This window comes from Zonotrichia leucophrys, chromosome 13 (genome assembly GCF_028769735.1).
Source record: "Zonotrichia leucophrys gambelii isolate GWCS_2022_RI chromosome 13, RI_Zleu_2.0, whole genome shotgun sequence".
Lineage (NCBI taxonomy): Eukaryota > Metazoa > Chordata > Aves > Passeriformes > Passerellidae > Zonotrichia > Zonotrichia leucophrys.
This window is the reverse complement of record NC_088183.1, coordinates 1,237,163-1,263,707: the sequence shown is the minus strand read 5'-3', so window position 1 is coordinate 1,263,707 and position 26,545 is coordinate 1,237,163. Positions and strand designations below refer to the sequence as shown.

Sequence of the window (26,545 nt, the reverse complement as noted above, 5' to 3'; positions counted from 1 at the left end):
CACTAACCCCACCCTCATCCCAAAGCCACTCAAGGGTTTCTGCCTCTTCCTTCTTCCTCTGCTCTTTATGGGACATCCTGAAATTTTTATTTTTCTCAGGGCTGCTGGTACCACTTGGAAAGCTCAATTAACACAGGAATTTTTTTTCCTTGTGCCCAAAGATTTTTTTTCCTGGGAATTTCTCTCCCCTTCAAGCCCTTTTAGTCGTGGTTTGGTGAGTGCAGCCTCTGCACCCAGGAAGTTTCACACACTTCTGCAGATGGATCATGAAACTGAAACCTGCTGGGCTTTGTGCATCAGGGAGGAGCAGAGCCCCGAGAAATGGCCCAGACAGAGGCTGGGGTGATAAGTGGGGTCTTACCTGTCTGTGATTTTAACCTAGAAAATTCCTTCCCTATTGGGGAGAAAGAACATTTGGGAAGAAGAAATGGAAAGCTGTGGGAAGTGCAGGAAGGTCTTGGGAGTCAGGAGGAGATGGTGCTAATACCAAACTTCGAATTCTTCATTAATACAGGATGAGGCACTGAAAAATCTCAGTTTGAGCATCTCAGCTTGAAAAGAACAGGAGCAATCTGCACTTCTGTGTGCCTTTAGACACTGCAGAGCTGAACCTGGAGCAGGGACTTGGAGATGCTCAGAGGCTCCTCTCTCCCTCCCTGTCTGCATTTGCACTGCACTGCCCCTGTCTGAAGGACACTGCCACTCCTGCTGGGATGGACCAAGCAGGGCTGTCACAATAAGCCTGAAATATCATTTCTAACATCCTCCTTCCTCCTGCTGGTGCCTCCTGGAATAAAGCTGTGGTTAGTCAGTCCTTCCCTCCAGGGACACGAGGTGCCAGCACGGGGAAGGTGATTTACAGAAGGAGATGAGAAAGGTTGAATAAATGTCTCATTTAGGGCCTGATTGTGCTATTGTTATTCATGAAGAATCATTGCTTATTCCCACCAGGACCTACTCTTGGATTAGCCTTGCCCTTAGCAGAAAAGGCCTTAAAAAGTGAATTTTGGCAGGAGAGAGCCCCTCTGCAGTGCGGCAGGGCCGAGCTCTGCTCAGGGCCAGGGGAGCCTGGGCTGCCACAGCTCCCTGGGAGCCCCTGCACGGGCTGGCACCTCCTCAATGAAACATCCCCACCATTCCAGGGGGAAATGAGAGGAGCTGATGGAGCTGGGAGTGCTCCTGAGTCATCCCTGCAGTGCTAAACCATGTCTGACCGCTCCAGTCAAATGATTGCTGCCATCACCTCTCACCTGAAAATCCATCACTGCTGGGATGGATGCTGGGAATTCAGCTCCTCATTGTCCTCAAATGCCTCTGCATTCAGGCAGGAGGGAAACATTTCTTCTTTTTTTCTCTCTGTGCATGAAACTGGGGAAGTTTCTGAAGCAGCAAAGTCTGTGGTAGCAGCTCTCACAGAGCCCAGCCAGGCACAGCCTCTGTAGCTTTCCTGAAGCAAGGAAGCTCTGAAATCTCAGGGAAAGCAAAGCCCTCCTTACAGGTTCATCAAGGCCAGTGCTAATTGAGCTCATGGACCTGGAGCTTGGAGCCAGGTGGGGATGGGACAGGAAGAGAGGGAACAGCCTCAGGCTGGGCCAGGGCAGGCTCAGGGTGGGCACAGCAGGAATTTCCCCATGGAAAGGGGGCTCAGGGTGGGCACAGCAGGAATTTCCCCATGGAAAGGGGGCTCAGGCACTGGAACTGCCCAGGGAGGGTTGGATCCCCATCCCTGGAGTGCCCAAGGAAGGGCTGGAGGTGGCACTGGGGGCTCTGGGCTGGGGACAAGGTGGGGATGGGGCACAGCTGGGACTCTTTTCCAACCCCAGTCATTCTGGGTTTCTGGGATTCAGCAAGAACAAAGAGGAGCCTTCAACAAGCAAAAATCCCTGGGCATGAGGCCAGGAAAAAGAGTGTGTGTGATCCCTGTGCCATCGCTGCTGCCGGCACAGAGCCAGCCCTGGCTCACTCTGTGACACTTTGCTGGGACACCCCAGGTGTGCTGGGACAGCCTTGCTGGGGACAGCCTTTGGTTGCTGCTGAAATCCTGGGGAGGAATTCGGAAGAGAATCCTGCAGGACTTCACAGCTCTTTTATAGAATTGAATCAGCCCCGTGAGGTGTTCTTCGGTGGGGATGTTCCAGAGCAGATGGACACAATCCTGAGCTCTGGGATGCTCTGGAGATGTTGGACACAATCCTGAGCTCTGGGATGTCCCAGAGTTGGACACAATCCTGAGCTCTGGATGTCCAGAGTGGCACATCCTGCCTGCTCTGGATATTCCAGAGTTGGACACAATCCTGTCCCTGGGCTCTGGGATGTCCCAGAGCAGTTGGACACAATCCTGAGCTCTGGGATGTTCCAGAGTTGGACACAATCCTGTCCCTGGGCTCTGGGATGTCCCTGCTGACACCTGTGGGTCCCTCCCAGCCTGAGCCCTCCTGCCATTCTGTGGGCAGAGAGAACCACACTGATCTCCAAAATATTTTGGCTAATTGAGCAGGAAGAGCTCAAAAGAGACAGGGACGAAATTCCTTGTCAAGTGTTGAAATTTAATTTTTTCAATTTATCTCAGACTTTAAACAACCCAACAAGACAACAAGGGAGTTTTTATAGTGAGGTTTCTTTGCTTCCTGTGCTGCTGCTCTGCTGTGATTTCAGAAGTTTTTAATCTCAGCTGCTCAGTGCTCTCAGAGCCAGCCAACAGCAGCCCATTCCCATGGAAATTCTCCTGCCTGGAGTGTGGAGCCAGTCCAAGCCTGGCAGGAGCAGGGAAGGACTCACAAAGACTCAGAGAAATCCCAGGTTATTGGATTTGCTAACTCATTGCACTTTCATTTGCTAATTAACAAGCTCCAGGGAAGAAGAAAAGCCACCACCAGTTAAGATTCTGACCCCCTGCCGCTCTTGTTTGCTGTTTATTGGATATAACCCAAATTTCTCTGTGGTTGCTGAGCTGAATTTTGGAGCTGTGGGTCAAACTCTTTGAGCAGGGCCCATTCTGAATTATCCCTCCTGCAGACCCCTTCGTGCAGGGCTGCAAAGCTGTCACGAAACATGGAATTAAACATTCCCTTCAGTCACACTGCACATTTCCCTGCCAGGAATCAACTTCTGCTTTCCGGGGAGATGGGATGCCCAAGGAACTCAGTGGAGGCCAAGGAACACCTGAATCATTCCTCAAGGAGAAAAACCAAGCTGATCTGCAGCTCAGCAAGCGCACACAGGTCACAATTAACAATCTGGTCACAATTAACAATCTTTGTGTGTTAATGAGGGAATTTGAGCCCTGTTGGCATTCAGAGCTCACTGGCTCCAAGTGAACTCTGTTCCTCCCAAGCTGAGCCTTTGCTAAGCTGCAGGAAACAGGCAGGAGGTGCTTTTTGTTGCTTTTTCCCCTTTTTTCCCCACAGCTTTGCTGTGAAATCTGCCTGAGCCATCTGGCCCTGTGTTTCCAAAGTGCCCCTTCAGAGGAACACTCAGGCAGGTTTTGTTTTTGCAAATCCACCAGAGCTCATCCAAAGGAACAAATGAACGTGCAAGGAGGAAGCTGGGCTGCACATCAGAGCAGCTCTGCTCTCTGGGAATCCCACCCAAGGCCAGAACAGCTCTTGGAGGGATAAATCTCCCTCAGAGCTCCCTGCCAGTAAAATTAGGTGTGAGTTACTGATGGACTGAGTCACTGAGCACACTGAGGGCTTGAAATGTTCTCCTGTTCTTAGATGGAAAATGATTTATCAATTCAGAATATTTTTTTACTTAGGTGACAGAAGATGTTTCCGTAACACTTGAAATGAAAACTGACAATGGGTTGGTACAGAAATACAAGATTTTGTTTGAAACGCAGATTAATTCCACTCCTTGGAGTGGGAAACTGCAAAGCCTTGATTCCCAAAGCCCAGATTCCTTGTAAAAATCCCAAGATCCATTAACAGCTTGCAAGCTGTGCAGATCCTGTTGGAACAGCTGGGATCAGTCCCTGAGCTCCTGAGCATTTTCTGTAAAATTCTGGGCTTTCAAAAAGGCTCTGAATAATGGCACTGGTAAATACTTTACAGCCAAATGATAACAAAGGTGTCCATTTCTGGAAGGAGGCACCCAGCACTTTTTGGGGTGTGAGCTCTGGAGCAGTTTGGGACAGGGAACAGGAGGAGCTTCCAGCCCTGGGTGTGCAAAGGCAGAGCCAGGAGAGATTTTGGCACCAGCCCCTGGATTTGGGTGGAAAAGGCTCCCAGGGAGGAGGTCTGGAGCGAATCCTCCAGGACCTTTACCTGGGGAGGGTTCTGGTTGCATTTCTGGCTGTTTCTGACAAGAAATAAAGTCAGGCAACAACCACAATCAGCTGCTGCAAGCACCTTCCTGGGGTTTGAGTGCTGTAAAAACCCTCCTGATACAATGAGACACATCATTTTTAGACCTTGTGGTCCCAAACCCTGTGGTGCAGCTGAAACCTTCCTTTGCTTGGCCTCCTGAGGGCTCCTGGAGGTTCCCAGGCATTGGGAAGAGCTGCAGACACCTCTGGGACAATCCCTTCCTTCCCTGCACTCTCACAGGATTTCCTTGCAGGCTGTAATGATGGGATTTCAGGTCCCTTCCAGCCCAAACCATTCCATATCTGTGATATGGAACAAGCAATTGGGTACAAAAATGGCTTTTTGAAGCCCCATTTGGCCACGATGGAAATCAGGATATTTCACTCCTTTCCCCCCATCCCTTCCATTTCCAAATGTTCTTAATATGTACTCATTTCTTGAGTTCTAACCCTGTAAAAATGCCTCAACAGAGGAAAATCAGACTCAGGTTAATGAGACAAGGCAGAGCCAAGGAATTCTAGAGACAATACAGACACAAGTGTCTACTTATTGCAGCCAGGAGTAATTTTCTTGTTTCCCTCTGATGGATTGAGGGCTTTTTCCCCTGATCACAATTGAGTGTAGAATATGTTAGATTGAAATTAGAATATATTAGCTTGCAGCACCCCTCAGTTTATTGTCAGGATGAGATTGTTAAGCAGTGATTCAGATTGATGGGTTTGCAGCAGAACCTGCTGCAGGAAGGAGAGGCAGAGGGGAAATAAGAAACAATTTTAAAGGGAAAGCATTTCCCCTCAGCAGCTCAGCAGACAACAGAGGAATTATTTAAACCATTCCCTAATCTGGAATTTATAGTCCCTCCTAGGGCTATCGAGAAAAAATGACAAGAAGGATTTTAAAGGACAAGAATTGATTTTAACTGCTAAAGTTTGCCTTTAGGATGTGCCCTTCCCACAGCACACTCAGGATTCAGACAGACACTGTCCTGGGACTGACAGCCCTGAGATAAACATTTCTGAAAGTGCATTTAGCCAAGGTTTGTTCCAGTATCCCTCAGCTCAGTGAGTTTCTGTTTCTCCTCCCAGTGATTTTAACAATTTTAATGTGGCTCTTCCCGTTGAAAATGCTGATTTAAGTAAAACCTAAAAACCTCTGTAAAGTTAGGAAATCTATCCTTGCATGTCTCAGTGTGGGTTAAAAATCCATTTTGAGATGATTTTGAGTTTAAACCTGGTTGATGGAAAAGCAGACAGATCTAGCACACAACCAGCTCTGCCCACAGGCAAACAGCACATCAGGGGTTGGTCCATCCAGTTGTTCCCTCTCATCCCACCTCTCCAGCCCCAGGAACTCCCTCACTCCGTGTTCATGAACTGCAGCAGGAGGAAACATCAGCCTGAGCCAAACAGCAAACATCTGGATTGCTCCTGGCCCCAGCAATCCTCACCAGGATCAGCCACTAACCGTTCCCAGAAGAATTAGATTTACAATGTTTTTCTTCCTAATGCTTTTTACTTTTCCATCTAAAACTTGTGTTAATGGATTAAAGCCTAATAAATAAAATCTCCTGGAAGTGATGATTAATCAGTTATGAGTTACTCAGACCTCTTGGTTGAGCAACCGAAGGGGAAGGGCCTCAAAATGCTGGGTTTGAGCTGAGCTCTGCTGCTACCAGAGGTTCCTTTGGCAGAACCCCCTGCAGGTTAAATTGCAGCTGCAGGAAAGCTGCATTGCTCAGGGAACCACAGAAAAATGCAATTATCAGGTTGGGAAAGCCCTGCAGGATCCCTGAGCCCCAGCTGTGCCCAAAGCCCACCCTGTCCCCAGCCCAGAGCACTGAGTGCCACCTCCAGGGATGGGGATCCAACCCTCCTGGTTTGCTTCACAGGACAAACTCCGAGAATTTTCCATTCGGGAGTCAGAGTAGTTCCATATTTTCTGCTTTGAGATGTTTTGCTGTCATAGAGCTAAATATATCCAACTGAACACAGGAATTACTTTGAACAACAGAAACATTTAATCACTTAAATGATAAAAATGCTCTTTTCTGTCACTCTCCTCACCGCACAGAAATCAGGGTTGGAAAGGACTTTAAAGCTGAGGAGTTTCTCTCCTTTACAAATGAAGTCTCTTGGCCTTGCAAGACTTTTCCCTGCATTATATTTACTGCTGGCTTATCCCAAAGGAGATAAAGGTGTCATAAATTACGGAGTCCCAGCACTTAGTCTGGAGGATAATTGGTGGAGTCTCCTGTGTCAGGAAGATTTTCCCAGCCCTGTCACCAAAATGTCTGAGGGATTAATCATCAATCATTAATCATTCATCAGCACAGCAAATACCAGAAATAGAAACACACCAGGCTTTGCTCCCTTTTCACTCTTTCTGTTGATAATGCAAAGTAATTGACATTAAACTATTTGGCAGACACTGATTGTGCCTTGGGGTTGTTATGGATCAGTATTCCCAGTATTCCCAGTGCTCCCAGATCTAAGGCAAATCCTGGCTCTCCCAGGAGAGACTTCCAGGTTTTAGGAATGGGACAATGTCTGACTTGGCCTGTGAATTTCATATATGAATTTTAAAATATTTTAAATTTTTTAAATATAATAAAATAAAAATATAATAATAAAATAATAAAAACATAATATTAAAAATTATAATGCTATAATAGAAATAAAAATATATTATCTAATAATTTACTTTATAAATATAGACTATTTATATTTATAAAAATATAAATATAAAATCTATTAAAATATGAATGTAAAATATTTTAAAATATAAAAAATATTTCAATATATTTAAAACTCCTCCCACTGCGGGGTTCTGCTCTCCACCACCATCACAGGAATTTATCAGGGCCAGGTTTGAGCACTCCCAGGTCAAAGCAGTCAAAGGGAGAGCCCAGAACGCCTGAGCACCCTGGGCTGGCTGAGCTCCCTCAGTGACTCCCAATGAATGCCAGAATAGCTCAGCTAAGGCTGGAACTGCAATCTAATGCATGCCCAGAAATTCTCTCCTTTAAAGTGCATATTCCCCCTGTTAATTGAAGAGCAGGCCCTGGGAATAAGCAGGTAATTGGTTGTGGCTGTAAATGATTTATTGGGCATTGTGATCAACAGCACAGCTCTTGCTGCTCTCAGCCCCTCTCTCCCTGCTGCTCCTGCCAGGATAATTGGCCTTGCTTGCAAATCTGTGTGGGTTGTACAAGATGATCTGTTAATGCTGGCAGATGAAATGGCATAAAATGAGAGGTGCTTTCAGGAACTCTTGAAAGTGCAGCTGTAAACACCAGACAGTGCCCTGAAGGGAGAGTCTGGAATTTCAGGATTTCTATGGATCCTAAAAGCTTCCCCATGGTTTCAATGAAGGGTTGTGACTCAGCCAAGGATTCACCCCAAATCACTTCAGCTCCCCCGGGCTGTGCCAGGAAATGGCCCTGGGGTTACCTGGATGCAGGTGAGCCACCGAGCAAACACAAACACAGAGACAGGAGAGCTCCCCTGATCAGCCTCCCCTTGTGAGCTGCTGCTTCCAGCTGCCCCTCTCTGTGAAACCAGACAGGGGAGATGGAAGGGGGTCCTGGCCAGAATGCTCTCAGGAAATGTCTCTGCTTTATCTGCTGCACTCAGGGTGGCTCTGAAAGAGACTCCACTGCAGCTCTGGGGAAAGGCACGTTGATTTAGAGGAGAAAAGAAAGGAGGAAATGCGTTCAGAGGGTTATCCAGGGCCTTTTTCACTCATCTTCCTGTGTGCTTTCATGAGATCCAGGGAAGGGCTGGGAACCAGGGCACAGGGTGACAGGAGGGGCCCAGGCAGCCCGGAGGGAAACATCCAAGAGGAGACTGAGAGTCTGCACTGGGCAACGTCCCATAAATACCCTCTGCCACAGAAACCCAGTGACCACCCTGCCCTGAGCGTGGCTGAACGTGTTCTCCCACGTGCTGCTGCCCACGGCTCTCCAGAGCAGTTCTCCAGCTGTTCTGGCCCTTTCCTGTTGTGCAACTCCAGCTGGAGGATCAGGAATTACTGTTAGGGATGAGCAGAAAATCCCAGATGCTGTCAGGAACTGGGAATTATTGTTAGGGAAGAGCAGAAGGTCCCAGATGCTGTCAGGAACTGGGAATTATTGGTAGGGATGAGCAGAAGGTCCCAGATGCTGTCAGGAACTGGGAATTATTGTTAGGGAAGAGCAGAAAATCCCAGATGCTGTCAGGAACTGGGAATTCTGGGCAGAGCACCCACAAGTCCTGACTCTGGTGGAGCATTCCTGGTTTCTCAGCCCAATAAAGAATATTTTCAGCTGAATTGTTTCATGGGCAACATGAATACAAATGTGCCACCTGCCAGGGAAGCTGATGGATTTGGTGACAGTCCTGCAGCTGGAGAGTCCTGGAACCCAACTTTTCTGCAGTTGTTTCCAATTATTCATTGAAAACTGCAGGCTTGCACCAGGAAAATCACCAAAGTACCTTTTTTCCCCTCTCATTTTTAGAATATATTTGAGGATTTGGATCAATCCCAGGAAATAAAATCCTTGTGTGTCCCCCAAAGATGGAGCAGCAGTTCTCAGGGCACATCTGCACCCCAGGGAATAAATGCTGTGTTTATCCTGGGGGCCCACAGGGCCCCTCCTGCCCTGCAGACATCCCCAGAGGCACAAACTGGGTTATTATTCATGTGCTGAACCACACAACTCACATCATCTCTTCTTTCTCTGCCAACTTGAGGAAAAACCCCAAGGCCATCTCTCCCTAACCACTGTGATTATAATGCAGTTCCAAATTAGTGCATCAAAAGCCAATAAAAGGACATGAACAAGACAGACTGCCAGCCCAGAAAACCATAAATCCATAGAAAATAGCACTGCTCAACAGCTGGCCAGGTTTAATTTTCAAATAAACAGGAGAACATGTCACCTCTTGTTCTGCTTAGCATTGATTTAATGCTTGAATTTTCATTTCAATAATTTCATTTCCAGAACTTTTAGGTCCATCAGAGCTCAGGCAATCCTGGGGCTCATCTCACCCAGGGATTGATCTGGGGCCACTCTACCAAATAGATTAATTGAGGATGATTGATTGATTGATTGGGCCCCTGCCTGCTGCACACACTAATTCTGGACCATTTAAAGCTCACAAGGTTTTCTGTTGGGATTCATTGACTTCACAGGGTAATAAAATCATGGCTGGGTGTTCAGCCAAGAGCAGAGAACTGATGGAAGGAAGGAAGGGGAGACTGAAATCAGGTCAGAGTGGGAAGTGAGGAGTTCCTGCTCTGGTCCTGCTCAGATTTTACCACGGGAAGGAAAGGGGCAGCTGGGGACAATGTGGGAACTGTCTTGAGTTTGTGGTTTGGCAGCATTTGCATCTTACAAATGACATGAAACATGAAATAACAACCACAAAATAACAACCATGAAATAAGAGCCACTGTCTCCTCAGCATTCCCCAGGACTTGCCAGGATCTGGATGCTGGAGAATAATCCCAATTCCACAACAAACAGGTGAATCTGGAATATCAGCCCTGGGTGTGTGAAGTTTGGGAAAGCATCCAGCTCTCTCTGCTGGAATCTGTGGATTTATTTTCTCTCAGGGACCCTGAACCAAAGCCTCTCCATGCTCAGGCTGGGGGTCAGGGTTGATTTCAGAGCTGATTTCAGGCTCTGCTCTGCTCCTCAGAGGCCTCCTTGGAAGGTGAATTCTCTCTCCATGCAGCTCTCCACAACCTCCCGCCCCAATTCCAGCTTCCCATCCCATCTATCTTTGGAACAACCACTCCAAATTCCACCAAATTACTCAAAGGAGCTGATAAATGCCCAGGGAGAAAAGCATTTCTGCTCTGAGCTCCTGGAAACTCTTCAGCTTTTCCTGCCACAACTCTGATTTCTGCCCCAGCTCCTGGCTCCTCATTTTCCTCTCCCACAGAGTCAAACATTCCCTGTTCAGAGTTTGGGTCATGCTGAGAATTCTCTTCCACTGCTTGGAGTTCATTGGAAATGGAGCCCCTCACCTGGCACACCCCTGCCTTCCCAGTTACACACCCCTGCAACTCCAATTAAACTGTTAATTGATGTCACTGCCCTCAAATTACCAGCTACAAATGAAAAGGGAAAATACAGGAGATTCAGAACTAATAAAAAATAGCAGCAGGTTTTCATTTCCAGCCTGGTGTTTGTATCCTTCCGGGACAACTTTACTACCCTGGCTGGGTGCCCATGAAAGGATGCCCTGATTTATTTTATTAATGATCCCATTGTCTTGGTGCACTCTGAAATTGGGACACTTTCTCAAGCAAAGGCTGAACAGCCAAGTATTAACAGGACTCCTGAGGCTGCCTTAGATGCTGGGGCTGGAATTCCTCAAAGCCTGACAAAAAGGAAAGTTTCTCAACCTCTTCCCCTATAAAACTCTCTTTGAAGGAAAAATAAATCTTGCAGTTGTCTTGTGCAAGTCAAATTAATTTTCTTTTCTGGTTTATCAGGTTGATTATTGCCCATCCTATTTCTCTGTGGCTGCATGATCAGGAGTGGAGGGAAACCCAAGAATGAGGTGGACAATGGATATGGATCATAAAGGAAGGTCCAGGCTGGTGAAAACTCCTTTAATTACATAGAAGTGCTTTTAAATTAAGTTTCTAGAGAACATGGAGGTTCATTCAGCCTATGGACCTTAGCTGGGCCTCAGGGTGAGCACAAATAGCTCAGGATCCTGCTGGGAATCTCCTGGAGAGCCTGGAGCAGAAACCCTGCCCTGGTTCCCAGCAAGGCTGGGGCAAACTCTGCTCTCCCACCCTGGCCTGGCCTCCCAGAGCTCCCTCCCCTCAAAGAGGACGTTTAATTATAGCTGGGTATTGGATATTTAATTATAGCCACATATTTAAAGTCCAGGAGAGAGGAAGGAGGGGAGAAGCAAAGAGCTTTAAAGATAAAACAATGCCCTTTTGTTTATGTTTTTAATATGGGAATTTTCCTGCCTTACTCTGAGTAACTCTGATTTAAAGGGAACATCTGGATGTAAAACAATCCAGGAAAAAGGATCTGGGGAGCAAACACTGGGAAAATGGGAGAGATGTGGCTAAGGAGAGCTTCCCAAAGGACTGTCACAGGCAGGGAGCTGAGGTGGCACTGCTGATTTACCCAGGGAATTGTTTGGAGACCAGGGGATGAAAAGCAGGAATAGAATTAAACAAGTGCTGGGAGGGAGGTGCTGCTGACCACAGGCATGGGAGGGGTCTGGGAAGGACAAACCACAGGTTTTCCATGGAAATGTGCCCTGTTGCAGGCGTTCCTGCTCCACAGCATCCACCCTGCACAGGGAGGGCACAAACTCCCTTTTGGGAGGGACTGGAGCTCACACTGAACATTTTAACTTCAGCATCTGTAAGTTGCCATTAATGGGAATGATGGATCACAGTATTGGAGTGGGAATTACACAAAGTTCATGTTGCCTTTCTCTTTTCTAATGAAATTATTTGCACCAATTTACTGTACAAGACCTTCCTCAATGATCTCACCCACCCCACAACAGAGGTTACTCTGCTGGAATCCACTAAACTGTGCCTGCCTTTGCATCCTGCTTAATGAATTGCAGGAGCTGACAATAAATAAGTTTCAAAAATGGGCACAAACCTGCAGCACTGGGGAGTTACAGGCTGGGAACACAACACAGACCATTTCACAATAGAGTTGCTGTTGCAGAACCGTAAAATTATTATTAAAATTTTATCTGGGTGCCTTTATTCTCCTTTCACCTCTGCTACAAAAGCATCAGAAGCAGATGCAATAAACAGGATGAATATTTATCCCCTTAGTTCCTTTATCAATACCTGGACATCAGCCTTTCTAATAAAATTACAACACAAACGTGATTAAATCCCAAGATATGAAACGATGCAGACAGTGATTGCTGTGTGCACAATGCTGGGCCAGATGAGAACTTCAGGTGTCAGGATTTCAACCTGAATTTTATCCAGAATTAATTTCCTTTAATGACATTCAATCACACCCTCAGCAGCTCCAGCTGGGCTCCTCTATGGTTGGGAGGCTCTGATAATCAGTTTAGAAGCACCTCTTACACTGGAAGAGTGAAAATGGGCAGCTTCCCCTCCTGATAACAGCAGAGACCTAAAGTTGTCCACTGGGGTTTTATATTTCTATTATTTATCAGCTCCTGATGAATTCCCTTGAAGGGGAGCAGCTCATTTCACAAATCCAGCTGGATGAGGAGAAGGAGAAGGAGAAGGGAGCTCAGCTCAGTTGCCTGGACTGGGCCTTGTCCATCTAACATTCCACAACGTTCCCTCCAAGGTCTGGGTCCTTGTTTGGGGCAGGAATCAGCTCAGGGAGCAGAAGCTGGGGCCTGAGCAAAGCCAGGCTTTGTGGGAGCAGCTCATCCCTGCCCCTGGAATCCCAGGAAATGAAGGAGTGCCCAGGGCCTGCTGGTTTAGCCAGAGCTCCCAGGCGCTGGGCCTGGCTTAGAGGACAGCACAGACTGGGAATTGCAGCCTAAGGGAGCAAAGTGTCCCTTGGAAAACCTCCTGGGAAAGCAGCACCAGCTCCTGCTCCAGCCCCATGATTATCCTATGGAATTTTGCTGCCCAAAATAACCCAAGAAGGGTCAGAGGCTGAGCCAGGCTCACTCATCCAAAAGCTCCCACAAACGTGCACATCACCCCCCAGGCTCTCAATTCACATCTGCACCAGCAAATCCACTTGTCTGGCCTCAAAATAAACACGAGATGTTTTGCTGCTTAATTTAACTGCCTGCCTCTTCCCCCTTGCCTCCTGTAAACACAGATTTAAATTTAGAACAAGGGTGACAGATCAGGCTGGGGAAGAGGGAGGTTCCACATCTCGTCCTCAACTTTGCCTCAGATAGCTGTGGCATGAGCAGCTGCTCCTGAGTGTAAATTTGGGCTCAGGGAGCACTAACCCAGGGGAAAGTGTCCCTCAGACACGTGGACACCTCCCTGCACTCAGCAGGGCACTGAATGCTCCACAAAGGGCTCAGGAAATGTTGGATTCCCTGAGGGGAGCTGGGAAAGCTCAGCTGGATTCCCAGGGGTGAGCGTGGCACACGTGCCCCTGTCACAGCCTTGTGTTTGCAGTTCTTGGCTAAAAAAGCCATAAAGGAGGCACAGAAAATACTAAAATAGTGGATTTTGGAACAATCTGGATGGAGAAGGAGCCTTTTCTCAGGTGTCTCTTCCAGAAAAGTAATGTTACACCTGCTCAGGGGTTGGGGCTCCAGGCTCTTGGGTTTCCCTTGCAGCCTAAAGGATTGAGGGGCTGTGGCCAAGCAGCAATTCCACCCTGTCCTGAGCCAAGGACATGCTCTGGTCACGTCTGATTCCCTCTCACTGCTGGGAAGGGGAGAGAAAGTTTCCCACAGGGAATCTTTGAGTGGTGACATTTGTCCCCTAATCAGGTCTGGAGCAGCACCACCGAAATGAAATTTAAAAATATCAATGTTCTGAGATGAGAAATTCAGTTCAGGATTTGAACTTCAAAAACAGAATGGGAAAAAAGTTTTACTTTCTGAAACATTGCTTGTATTTATAACACTCATCCCATTGGGATGGGACACTGGCCAAAGCATTTTCCTGTTGCCTCAGAGACAGAAACAGAAAAGTGGAGTTAAATCCCTGTAATATCCAAGGAATTATTTTATTTCTTAGTACTTTAAAACAAGCTTGAACTACTTAACCCTGAAAAGTCTCTGAAAATAGCTGGAAAATATGCATGCATGCTTTGACAATGCAACTTGTTTCTATTTAAAAGATGTCATTAATAATGCTCCTAATCAATTAACAATCAGGTCAAATGAAGGAACTAAATTATTGTTGAGTATTTCAGTTTTGACAACATCAATTAAGAAAAAATGCAGAATTTCTAAGAAGTACTTCTAAAAATAATTCTGACAAGTAATTAATTAGCACAGATTGCCTTCATCAAATTAATGCAGGGGTGGGTCTGTCCCAGTGGGTTATTTGAAGTTAAATCCCCATCATGCACAAAATTCCAGAATAAAGGTTATTTCCAGCCTGTCCCAGTATCCAGATTAATACAGATTTTTCCCAGAAATATTTAAAGCATGTACAGAGCAGCAGGACATACTTTGGCTTTATCCAAAACTCTTTATAACTGTTGGGGCAAATACTCAAAAAAGCCACTCTGAGAGATGGAGGGGGGAATTCTTTCCCTGCTGTAACAGAGGGTGAAAAACCTCCCTGCTCCAGGGCAAAGGAAATTGCTCCAAATGAAGGGAGGCAGCTGAGGACAGGGCAGGGACACAATGCACATAAATAATATTGTAAATATAAATAATAAATATTAAAATTTTACAGCCTGCCCAGTCACTGATGGTTGAAATTTAAAAAAGGGAGAGCTCTGTGCAGTATTCCCAGAGTGAGGGGGATTCCAGCCCCATTTTTATTTTTGCTCCCCCTGTGCTGAAAATCCTCAGGTTAACCCAAAAAAAAAGGCAAAGATTCATGAAGACAAGCCAAATAAATTCTCATCAGAACAGCAGGTCAAGAAACAGTTCCAGTGTCTACCAAGCTCATTTCAACCCCAGGTTTGTACTTTTTTAAACTTTGTTAGATAATAGGGAAGCAGAGTAAATGGCGTGTAAATTAAATAAATTTACTTTAGAAAATTAATTACAAAAATGGCTTTCTAATGGGACTGGGGTAGGTGGAGGATTATCTGATGGAGACAGAGGAGACAAAAGCACTGGAATCATTAATGAATCCCCTTAGATTTCATTAAAGTAACACTGCGAGCAAATATGTCAGGAAGAATGGAGAGATTTTGGCTTTTGGCCTGGCAATTTTCCTGGGGGCTTTCCTGTAAGGCCAGATTTGTGCCTCTCTTGTGGTGAGGGAACATTTCAAAGTCGAGATTTCTGGTGCCTTCACATCCCAATGGTTCTTACCAAACAAAGAATAGCTCATGTGCAGCAGATGAAATGATAAAGCCTTGGCACCTCTGTTTGTGCCTGAAGTCAGCACAAAACACAGGAGGCATCAGGGGGAGGATGAGGGAGGGGAGGATTTTCTGCTCCAGAGCAGAGAACAATTTCTGTGGCTCCTTTTTCCAGGGCCAGATCTCCCCATCCCACCCTGCACCCTCAGAGATGTGAGAGCTCCACTGGGGTTCTGTACAAACCCTTGGGTACAGATTCCCTCAGCAATGTTGGAAACAGGGAATGTGAGTCAGGAAACAGGGAACGTGAGTCAGATCAGACCCTCCCGTGCCAGCCAGAGCAGTTCACTGGATTTTATCACAACTGCCCAGACTGGAGGGAATTCAAAGCTGCAAACACCAGCTCCTCATTAATGGCCTTTGATGAGGAAACACCAGATCCCTCAGAGGCTGCTTCAGGATCCCATAACTCTCCCTGATAACATTATTTGCACTTCCTCACTCCTTGATCCTTTATTTATTACACAACTGAGGAGGGAAAAACAATATTTGATGTGAGCCAGAGGTCACACGAGTTGTGCTGGCCCCAGGGGCAGAGCCTGGGCTCACATTTCTGCCACACTTGTGCAGGGTGAATCAGCCCAGCTGCATTTATTTCCCAGAGAACACCCTCAGTCTGACAGAGCAGCCCAAGGGGTGGGGAGGGAGAGCACTTGCTTCTAAAAATAGGTTTTTAATGAGCCATGAGCTGATAAACTCTCCTGCTACAACAGAGAAAGGTGCAGGAAATCTTAATATGAGCAACTTCCTTCTCCCCAAGGTAATTTATACCACAAAGCACAAGGGTCAACTGCTTCTTCAAGCCTGCATCAATTTGTTTAGTCTGATGACATCATTCTTAATATCAGATGTATTAATATAAATCAAATCTTGGATGCTGTGGCTGAATGTGCTAAAACTGGGAGGCAGCTGTGGGGGCTGTGGGGAATTAAACAACCCATCCAAGCCTTTTCCATGAGATAACCAGAATAAAATGTGCACAGCACTCGGCCTTTATCAAAACCAGCGACACCAGGAGCTTGTTTTTGGTGCTGGGTTTAATTCTGAGCCAGATGTGAGCTCACAGTGAAGGGCAGATGGGGAACCCTGCACAGTACAGGACAGATGGGGACCTTTCCTTTTCCCTTTGGTGAGCTGGGGTCTGTCTGAGTGATGCCATGGGGGGATAAAGGACAATAAATGACAGATGAAAACCCTTCAGGTTCCCTTTGGTGAGCTGGGATCTGGTGATGCCATGGGGGATGAACATCCCCAGCCCTCTCCACATCCCCAGAGCTTCTCCTGCTTTTCCTGCCTTGTAAAAGCTCCCCCAGGCTGCCCTAAATGGGAGTCACTCAGGCTCAGCTGAAATTCAGCCCTGGCAGCTCCTGGGGCTCAGATTTAACCTGGGAATTTTTGGAGCTGCAGCTTTGGATGTGCCAGGGAAGTGTTTGGGGTCTGGACCATCCATTCCTCCTCAGCAGAACCCAAAATCCCAACCCAGGGTCCCCAAAGAGCCCCTCAGGCCCGAGGCAGGTGGGGGAAAACAGGTGAAGCTTTCTTGGATTGTTTTGTTTTAATTAGAAACAGCCTAATGAGGTGGCAGAGCTTTCCCTGCCACCTTCTGGCACCACTTAGCATCTCTAGAAATCAATGCAAACCACAGTAAATATTTCAAAATGCTCCATTTGCACAGGCATTTCCATGGAAAATGCTCATATTTGAGGTTCTTACCCTGCACTTCTGCAAACAGTTCAAGGTCCAAGCAGATCAATCAATAGAATTTCTGCAGCTCACTTTCTGCTCACACAGCAGCTTTTTTAAACCTCCAAAATGAGTGTTCTTTACTTCATTGATTGTTTTGAGGCAGCAATCTGGAAAATCTGGAATATTCTCAGCCCTGCTTTGCCAATGAGCACAACCAGAGTTGATTTATGCCCCCACCTTTGATCCATGTCTGCAGATCATTTTCTGGGTTTGTTTGGTGCCCAAGGGGACAGTGACCCCAGGCCAGGGCAGAGCCTCCCCACTGAGGAAATCTGGATATTTAAAGGGCTCCTGGTCCATAATGGACCATGGGGTGGTTGGGAAATGAATGGACCATGGGGTGGCAATGCTCAGTAATTAGCACAAAGTGTCCCTGGATTTTGGGACCCAGTTAGTCACAAGTTATGAGAAACAGAACTGTGAAATGTTCTGTATTATCTCTCTAAACGCTGCATCAGTACTCTCAAACAAGATCAATCTCACCAATTTCCAGTTCAAGGCATGATATTAAAATAATGAAATAAAGCCAGACAATGTTTAAAGATGCATCATGCCAAGGTCCCCAGGAACTGATGCATTGCCATTGTCCATATTTTGTTGTTCTATTGCATTAATAAGGAGAGAAATTGCAGTGCACGTTCCCATGTAATTGTAATTCTGAGATAGGAACTGCTTTTCCTTGCAGACTGAGCTGAAATAATTGAGCTGATTCCACATAGGCTGGGCTTTTGCAGGCTGGCAATGCTGGTTTTTTACTTTATCTCCTGTGCCTGGTAGGGTGAAAACTGCTGCTCACTGATAGCAAACAAGAGAAGCCTCAGAGAGAAACCTCCCCATTTCTATCCCACATTATCTGACATCAACCAGCACCATCCCTTCTGGATTTCATCTGGAAAATGCATAATAAATCAACATTTCCAACTGGCTTTTGGCACTGGGTACATAATTCTGTGTATTTGAGCAAAAAAATGTCAGCCCTCAGAGCAACTTTGGGTCTGGAAGTTTCCATCTGGGGGCACTGGGGATGCAGCCGGCTCCAAACCTGGCTCAGTTTTGTTGAGCTGGGTCAGAGCAGTTCCTCTGCACCCCTGGACAGGGAACTTTGTGTGAGAGAGGAGATGGAGCTCCTGGGCAGGCAGGACAGGGAGCCACAGGTGAGATCCACTAAACCAGCTGAGTTACATCAAAAATTCATCTTTTCACCTGCTTGGATCCCACATCCCTGCAGGCAGAGAGCCCAGGGAGGTCCAGCAGAGCTGAGGTACCCCAAAGCAGCTGGTGGGACACCCAGGCACCACCAGGATAAACTCATCTGTCCCCAGAATTCCCGCCCAGAACCCAGGACAGAAACCCCTGTGGAACAGGAATGCCCAGATGTTCACCCCATTCCTAAATATACTGAAATACCCTGCTAAACAGGAATGCCCAGATGTTCATCCCATTCCTGAATATACAGAAATGCCCAGATGTTCACCCCATTCCTGAATATACAGAAACCCCCTGCAGAACAGGAATGCCCAGATGTTCACCCCATTCCTAAATATACTGAAATACCCTGCTGAACAGGAATGCCCAGATGTTCACCCCATTCCTGAATGTGGAGAAATCCTCTGTTGAACAGGAATGCCCAGATGTTCACCCCATTCCTAAATATACTGAAATATCCTGCTGAACAGGAATGCCCAGATGTTCACCCCATTCCTAAATATACTGAAATATCCTGCTGAACAGGAATGCCCAGATGTTCACCCCATTCCTAAATATACTGAAATATCCTGCTGAACAGGAATGCCCAGATGTTCATCCTCCTCCTGAATGAACAGAAATCATCTGCTAAACAGGAATGCCCAGATGTTCACCCCATTCCTGAATGAGCAGAAACCCCCAGGCTGTGCTCTGCTCCTCAGGGAGCCTGAGAGCCCCCAAACCCAGGGTGCCCAGGGCTGAGCAGAGCAGGGAAGCCCAGGACAGGATGAGTTTGTGGGATGGAGCAGGAGAGGCTGCCAGGGCTGGAGGTTTTTGCACAGTGTGAGGTAACAGCGCTTCCAAAGCAATTTGCATCACTTAAAAACCAATTTGTGCTGTAAACAGAGCCCTGCCTGGCCTTGCAGGAGGTGCTCGGGACTCACAGCTCCTCTGAAGCTGCTTCACTCAAGTACATCATGTCTCTGCTCTCTGCCAGTGACACCAAACTATTCCCTCCCTTTTCCCCATGTCCAGCTGCCACTCACTCCAAGTGACAGTGCTGTTATTCCAGTTGTCAAGGATTTACAAGGGCAACACCAAAAAAGGGATTTGGGTTGAAAAAAATATGTTATGTGTTCTTGGAACTGCATATAAGAGGTGACCTCATGACTTTAAATACAGACTCTGAGAGCTCAGGATTAATCTGAAGAAGTTGTGAGATTTCATACACTTTTGGTTAATCCACAGTTCCTTATTCCCACAAATTCCTAGTGCAAGACCAAAGCAAATAGTGAGAGGGTAGCTTTCCATGACACTAGTTTGAAAAAATTCCAAATAATCCCCTCAAACAATCAAAAAAACACCAAAGACTGGGAAAAAGACTTGCAAAGTGTCCCTGGAGGCAGCAGGGAGGGATGATGGGGATGGCACAGGGGAGAGGAGCAGGGACAGATCCCTGGCTCTGGTTGAGGGAGGTTTGCTGCTCTCAGTCCCTGCACAACCCAAACACATCCCAGCCAAAGCCCTCCTGCCCTGCCAGCACTGAGCAGCTCCCTGTGCCCCCTGGCTGCAATGTGCTCTTTTTGCAGTTTGCATTGTTCAGGAGGTGTGAAGTGCTCCTCTGAACCCTCTGCCTGCTCCCAGACAATCTGTGCACACACACCTTGTTTTATGCTTGCTGGGGCTCTTTGGTTCTTTCATCTGGTTGGGTTTTGTTTGTTTGTTTGAATTTTCAATTTCGTTTCCTGTCTGTGGCGGTTTGGTGCCCGGTCCCTGAGCTGTGCTTTGCCTTTGGATGAACATTCCCTCTGGAAAAGCCAAGGGACACCAGGCCCACGGATCCCAGGCCTGCAGCTGGGGCAGAGCCCCTCTTTGGCTGTAATTAACTTCTGTGCCTTGAAAGAATATGCCCCTCACTGATCTGCAGTGTGCAGCTGCTGATTAAATTCCAAAAAACTTCTTTTCACTAAAACATTTTGTTCTGTTTAGTCCTCCTGGGATGGTCACATGGCCATTCAAAAACTGTTGCTTTGCACCATTCTGTCACTGAAAGGAGCTGAGAAAGCTCCTGGTACAGAGACCCAGAGTATTTCTTTTGAAGCAGACATTGTAAAAATAGCTGGGGAGAAAACAGCAGTGTCTTAGCAGCCAAAAAAGTCAGATAAACCTAACTGAGGAGCAAAAACAACACATGCCAAAAAAGAACTCAAGCAATCGCCTCAGACAGTCCAGCAAACCAATCAAAGAGTGGGAACGAGAATTGCAAAGTGTCACTGGAGACAGCTGGGAGGGATGGGGAAGGCAGGAGAGCACAACAACAGGAACAGAACAGAGGATTTCTGTTCAGTGCAGCTCCTCCACTGCAAACCTTTGTTTTGTCCCTGTGCCTCTGAGACTGTCACTGCTTTAACAGGAAAAATAAAAATCTCCTGTGCTAAAAAACCCTCTCAGCCTCCTTCATCCATGGCAAATTGCTGTGTACATTGCAGATAGAGATTTACAGCACAAAGATACTGAGTTATTGCAAATCAGAATTCCAGCTCATGGTGTTTCATTCCATTATCAATTCATTATGTGCCTCACTGCAATTAAATCCTACAGGACTTTGGAAGCCCTCACCTACAGCCAGAGGTGTGGAAAAGCTTTGTGGAATGCTTGGAAGGGCAGAAGAGCAGAGAAGCCAACAAAAATATTCTGCCCATTGGTAAGAGAGAAAATAAAAGACCTGGTTGCCTTAAAACAAGCAAATAAAATCCCTGCTAGCCCAAACCTCAAAAAATGTTCACTCCATCCACGTCAGGAGGGTTATTTATGAAACTGTATCCTTGTCAGGGCTGCAGGACATTCCATCCCTTTGCTCAAATACTGTAAATTCATGCATGATGAGAAAAATCTTAATTTGGCCAAAATATCTATATTTATCTGAAAAGGCAAGTGATCAGCTTGCCCGAGTGCTGAGATGGCCTTTCAGTGGCTCAGTGTGCAATTACAGCGCTGCCCCCGTGCCAGGGCTCCTCTGTGGAGCAGGATGGGTTCAGTGCAGGATTTCACTGTGGCTGGAGCAGATTTCCCTCCTCAGATTTCCCTCCTGGTGTCCAATCCCCGGTTTTGAGAGCTGTTCCCATCCTTCTGCAGGGAGAGCTGGAGCTAAACCCATCACCCTCGGAGCTGAAGGGAATTTCCTGCCCGCCCTGCTGGTTGTGCAGTGCACCAGGAGGGAAATCTGTGCCAAACTCACGAGCCAGAGGGTGGCTGGAGGGGGCAGGAGCTGAGCAGGCTCCATCAGCCCTTCCCTCACACAAACCAATCCCCCAGATGCTTTCCCTGACCCAGAGCATGCTCCGTTTGCTCCTCAGGGCTGTAAATCAGGGGTTTATTGTTCAGGGGATGAGCTGGAGCAGGAGGAGTTTCTGTGGCCAGTGCAGGGCTGAGGTCACATTCCAGGGTCCAGTTGTGCATCTGCCCAGCCGAGCTGCAAATCTCTGAGCACGAGATGTTTACAGAGAGAGGGAACAGCATCTCCCCAGGGGCAGCACAGGGCCCAGGGAGGGGCTGGAGCTGAGCTTGGACCCTTGGAGTCTTCAGGGAGGAGAAATTCCCCCATCCCTGCTCGGATCCCACTCTCTGGGACAGGGGATGTGGGACCTGCAGCTCATCCTGGCCCAGCAGGGGAAATACTGCAGCTTGTTGCAATTCCAATTCTAGGCACAGCAAATGCTGTTCTTGTGCTCTGGTTTGGAGCAAAAATGGAGAGAATTTCCCTGAAATCCATCCCAATGTGCCAGCTGGATTTCAGGGAAGTTCTTCCCCACAGGGTGCTGGCACTGCCCAGGCTCCCCAGGGATGGGCACGGCCTGCGGCTGCCAGAGCTGCAGGAGAATTAGGAAAACCCTTCCAGGGATGCCAGGGTGGGATTCTGGGGCTGGGTCAATGATCCTGGGGGTCCCTTCCAGCTCAGGATATTCCAGGATTCCCTGGAAGAGCTGAGGGCTCTGCTCAGACCCTGGGCAGGGATCAAACAGGAGGGACAGCAGGACACCCTTGGGTGCTGACCCCAAACTCCTCCCAGAGCCAACATCCCTGAGGAAAATCCCCCTCCCATTCAGGGACACCACAGCTGGGCTCTCATTTGCTCCATTTTTGCTCCAAACCAGAGCACAAGAGCAGCATTTGCTGTCCCTGGAACTGGAATTACAACAAGCTCCAGCACTTCACCCTGCAGGGCCAGGATGAGCTGCAGGTCCCACATCCCCTGTCCAGAGATGGGACCCAAGCAGGGATGGGGGAACTTCTCCTCCCTGAGCACTCTGGTGACCAAGCACTTGAGAACAGAATGGGAAAAGTTGCTGTGATTGAGCTTCCATGAATGGAATGTTCACCTCCCTGCTCATCAGGAGGAATGTGGATCATGCATAAATACATGTCTGTAATTATAATCAGCATGTTTTATAGGAAAGAACAACCACTCTGGCTGGAAATTGGCTGTAAATTTCCATACCAACCTGAAAGCTATTTTAAGCAAAGTGCAGAATGTGACTCAACAAATGTTGAATCAATACTTGCATGCAAGAAATCAGATATAAATTTGGGCAATGCTTTCAAGTAGTCATTCACCAGCAATTAATAAAGTATTAAAAAAAACTAGAGGAAAAGAATGAGCTTTTCCTGACACTGACCACAATTCCAGCTCATTAAATTCTTCTTCTCTTTTTTTTTAATGCAATGTTTGTCCTCATTATTTATCTCCACTTCATAACAGAACACTTGTTCTCATGAAAACATAACCTTGTTCTCACACCCTTTCACTGCACGTGCCAAACTCAGTTTCAGACATATTTTGTTGGTATTCCTCTAAAACTTGGGAAAACTGGAGACTGACTGACGTGAGGGAGCCATAAACTGCAGCACAAGATGCCAACAAGTTCTCTGTGGGATCTGGTACAGCCAGCTGAGCTCCTGAGTGATTGAAAAACAACCACAGGGAAGCTCTTCAGAGCCAGACAGCAAATATTGACTGTTGTTAGAAAGTCTTCCCTGTTAGACAAGGAAATAAATTCAGATTTATAGGCATTTTCCTGTAGCACAGATCTTTCACTTTTACAAAACCAGGTCTAACCTTGGCCAGGCCTATTTGCAGTCACAATTGGCATCAATCAGAGCAGCTCTTGGTTCATGGAACCACGATTAAACACCAAACTGCTTTGGGAGAAGGGGCTCAGAGCTCCCTCATGGTTTCCCAAAAGAAAACTCTGCTTATCCAGCCCTGCTTTTGGAGGTCAGCATGAGGACCACCTTTCCCACCATTCCCAAATAAAATCCCAAGGAGGAATCTCTAAGAACCTCAGTGTGCAGTGCTCTTCCCAGTGTTGTTCCTCCTTTTTGCAGTTTGACAAATTCAGCCTCTTTTTCCTCATTTCTGGCTTTTAAACAACCCAGGCTTCACCCACCATGGTGCAAAACTCAGGAGACAGAGCTGAGCTTGGGGACTGAGGTAAGCAAACCTACCCAATGGATCATCCCATCAAAACAAATCAAATAAACCACTCCAAAACAACCCCTGCAACTTCCAGAGCTGCCACAGCCTCACTTTGCCATCTCAGAGCTCTTTGTAAATTTATTTTTAAGTCACTTCAAAGCACCAAGAGCACAGCAGCAAAAGGTACCTCAGGAATTGTCCTAAGTGGATTTAGGGACCTGTAAGTAGCAAAATCTTTGCTGATTTTATAGCAGATGCAGAGCAGTGGTGCAGCTGGAGAAACATCAATTACTGCTGCTGCTCACAAATAAACACTGAGGGCCTGAGCCAAGCTCCTCCTGCCCAGAGCTGCTCAAACCCCAGCTCCTCCCTGCCCTGTTCCCTCCCCTCTTTATCTGAACCCAGAGCATGAAGAGGAACTCCTCGTTCCCTCCAATTTCATATGTTTAAAATTCAAGGCTCATTCTTGTGTCTCAGCCCATTTCTAATTAATTTCTGGGTTAGTGTTTTCATGTTTTCCATTTCACTGAGCAAAACAGGCTCCTGAGCTGTCCATCTCCTGCTGCAGCAGAGATGGAGCTGGAAAACAACAGGAACTTCTCATTTCTTCATTCACCTGAAAAATGATGGCTCTGCAAGCCAGCTCTGGGCTATCACTGAGTTTGATTCTGGAACATTTTAATAATAAGAGATACTGAGATTCCTATAACCAGTGAATATTCATTAATGCAAAATCACAGAGCAATCCCTTATAATTATATGAAGTGTCCAAAGCATTGACCATTGCAGAAAATTATAATTAAAGTTATTGGAATTAATTAGAAAAGGAGATAGTAATTAAATTCCTGTTGCTGGCATGTAAAACTGCTCTGAAATTAAATACAATGGATGGCTCCTCCAGAAAGGGGGATGTGGCGGAGTTTTTTCCCTTATGCTAGACAAAATTAAAGCCCATTTTTATGGGAAGGCTTCTTTAATAAACATACTCAAAAATCTTTACACAGTGGAATTCTGCTAGGATGATTTTCCTGCTGAAATCAAAAGGAATCAAGACTTACCTTTCCCCATGAGGAGACTCATCCAGCCTGACCATAACCTCAGGAGCAAAACTCTCAGATGGCTCCTCAGGCGGGGTGAATTTGAGGCAAATATTTCCTAATTCCCACCTGCTGGGCTGGGGATGGAGCCAGGAGGGTTTGGAGCCTTCCAAAGCTCTGCTTTTCCTTTTTGGGGTTTGCCACCACCTCCTCATTTCCTATTTTGTGTACTCCATGTGCAAGCATTGGCTGAAATCCCCTCCCTGTTTGGGAGATGTGCAGCTGCAGGTGGGCAGGGCAGGTGTGGCTGCTCTGAGCCCTCTCTGATGCCTCCAGGGGCTGCCTGGAGCAGAGGCTGGGCAGTGTTAAATGAATAAATAGGTTTTTATTAAAAGCCCTTCACAGGACACACCTTGGGCGGTGCCAGAGCCCGGCCGTGGCTCCACCCCAGATGGATCCTGGCCACGAGTTCTCACACTTTGATAAGTTTGGGTCCATTTCCATGCTGGGGTTCAGTGTCCAATCCCAGCTCCAGGTGATGCAGTCCCACCCTCCCAGGTTGCTCCCCTCCATTCCCTGTTGTTTGCACTTTTGGGGCTGGAGCTGCAGCGGTGTCCTTGCTTGTGGGGCTGGAAAAGGATTGTTCTGTGGGGCTGAGCTGGGAGCAGAACTGCTGACACTTTATATGGAGTGCAGAGTTATAACTAACACAGTACCGAGTCTGGAAAATAGGAAAGCTCAAACTGAAGGCATCATCTCCTTGGGCTCTTGTTCCCTGGAGAGGAGAATCCCATTCCTGCAGTGAGCACAGGACATGAGGAGGTTTCTCACACCCCAGAGCTTCATCCACTCCCTCTGACAGGGATGCTGTGACTGAAACCCTGACATCCACTGAACTGGAGTGGGGAGAAATGTGGGGATTTTCATCACAACTTCTTTGGGCTGCAGATCTGTTCCCAGGGCTGACTCCAAGTCCTAATTACTAACCTGGTTTTCCTCAGTTTAGCATAGAATACTTGAAAATTGAAGGAGATGAAGGTTTATGCTAAAAGAAAATGTGATTGCTGCCACATAATTATGACAGAGTGAAAACTCCCACTGTGACTGCTGGAACTGCAGATGAGACACAGATCCATCAAAGGGAGAACTCATCCCACTCGCCCTCCTTAATTCCTTCTTCCTTGGAACCCCTGCTTTTGTCTGTGTTTATCACCCTGCCAATATTCTCCTGTTAATTTTAAGTGTCACTTGGAGGGAATTTGTGGGGGTTTTATTGATAGTAATAAAGCCAGACCAGAGCTGCATGCAAGGTGGAAAGGGCTTTTCATCCTGTTAGTGCCAAACCTGGTGTGCAAATCAGGGAGGTGGGAGAAAACCTTTTAAAAATACATTGATTTCCAAGAAAGCTTCTCTAATCCAGGCTGGAGACACCTGGATGCCAACCCCTTGCTCAGGAAGAAAAATCCCCCTCTCCCCAGAGTGCAGTCCTGCATCCCCATTAAACTGGGATGTGGGGTTTTATTGTGGAATTTTCTCAAAGTCTCAAAGCTTGGAAACTTTTCCACTTGTCTCAGACGCTGTCTTGGCACCAGCACAGGATTTCATCGTGCTGAAATTTCACTGCTCAACAGTAGAAACCAAATGTTTTCCCTCACAATCGTGCACTCATTCTCACTTGCAGAACAAGCATTTAGCAGCATATGTGTCCCTCTGGCCTTATGGTGCTGAGAAAGAAGATCCTGCTCTAGGAACAGGAAATTTGCCATGAGCTTGGAGCTTCCCTAACCACAGATTTGTAGGCAGTTAC

General features: G+C 46.9%; 1 protein-coding gene across 2 annotated transcripts in view; it reads right to left on the bottom strand.

Moving 5' to 3' along the window:
• Positions 1-24,810, bottom strand: part of IL12B (interleukin 12B) — a 54,208-nt gene extending 29,398 nt beyond the window's left edge. Inside the window, exon 1 of one of the 2 annotated variants that reach the window (XM_064725046.1) lies at positions 24,760-24,810. In XM_064725046.1, coding sequence (XP_064581116.1) covers positions 24,760-24,781 — 22 coding nt within the window. In that variant the 5' untranslated portion in view covers positions 24,782-24,810. The remainder of the gene's footprint in view (positions 1-24,759) is intronic. The other variant, XM_064725045.1, reaches the window with a different exon arrangement.
• Positions 24,811-26,545: the final 1,735 nt, after the last annotated feature.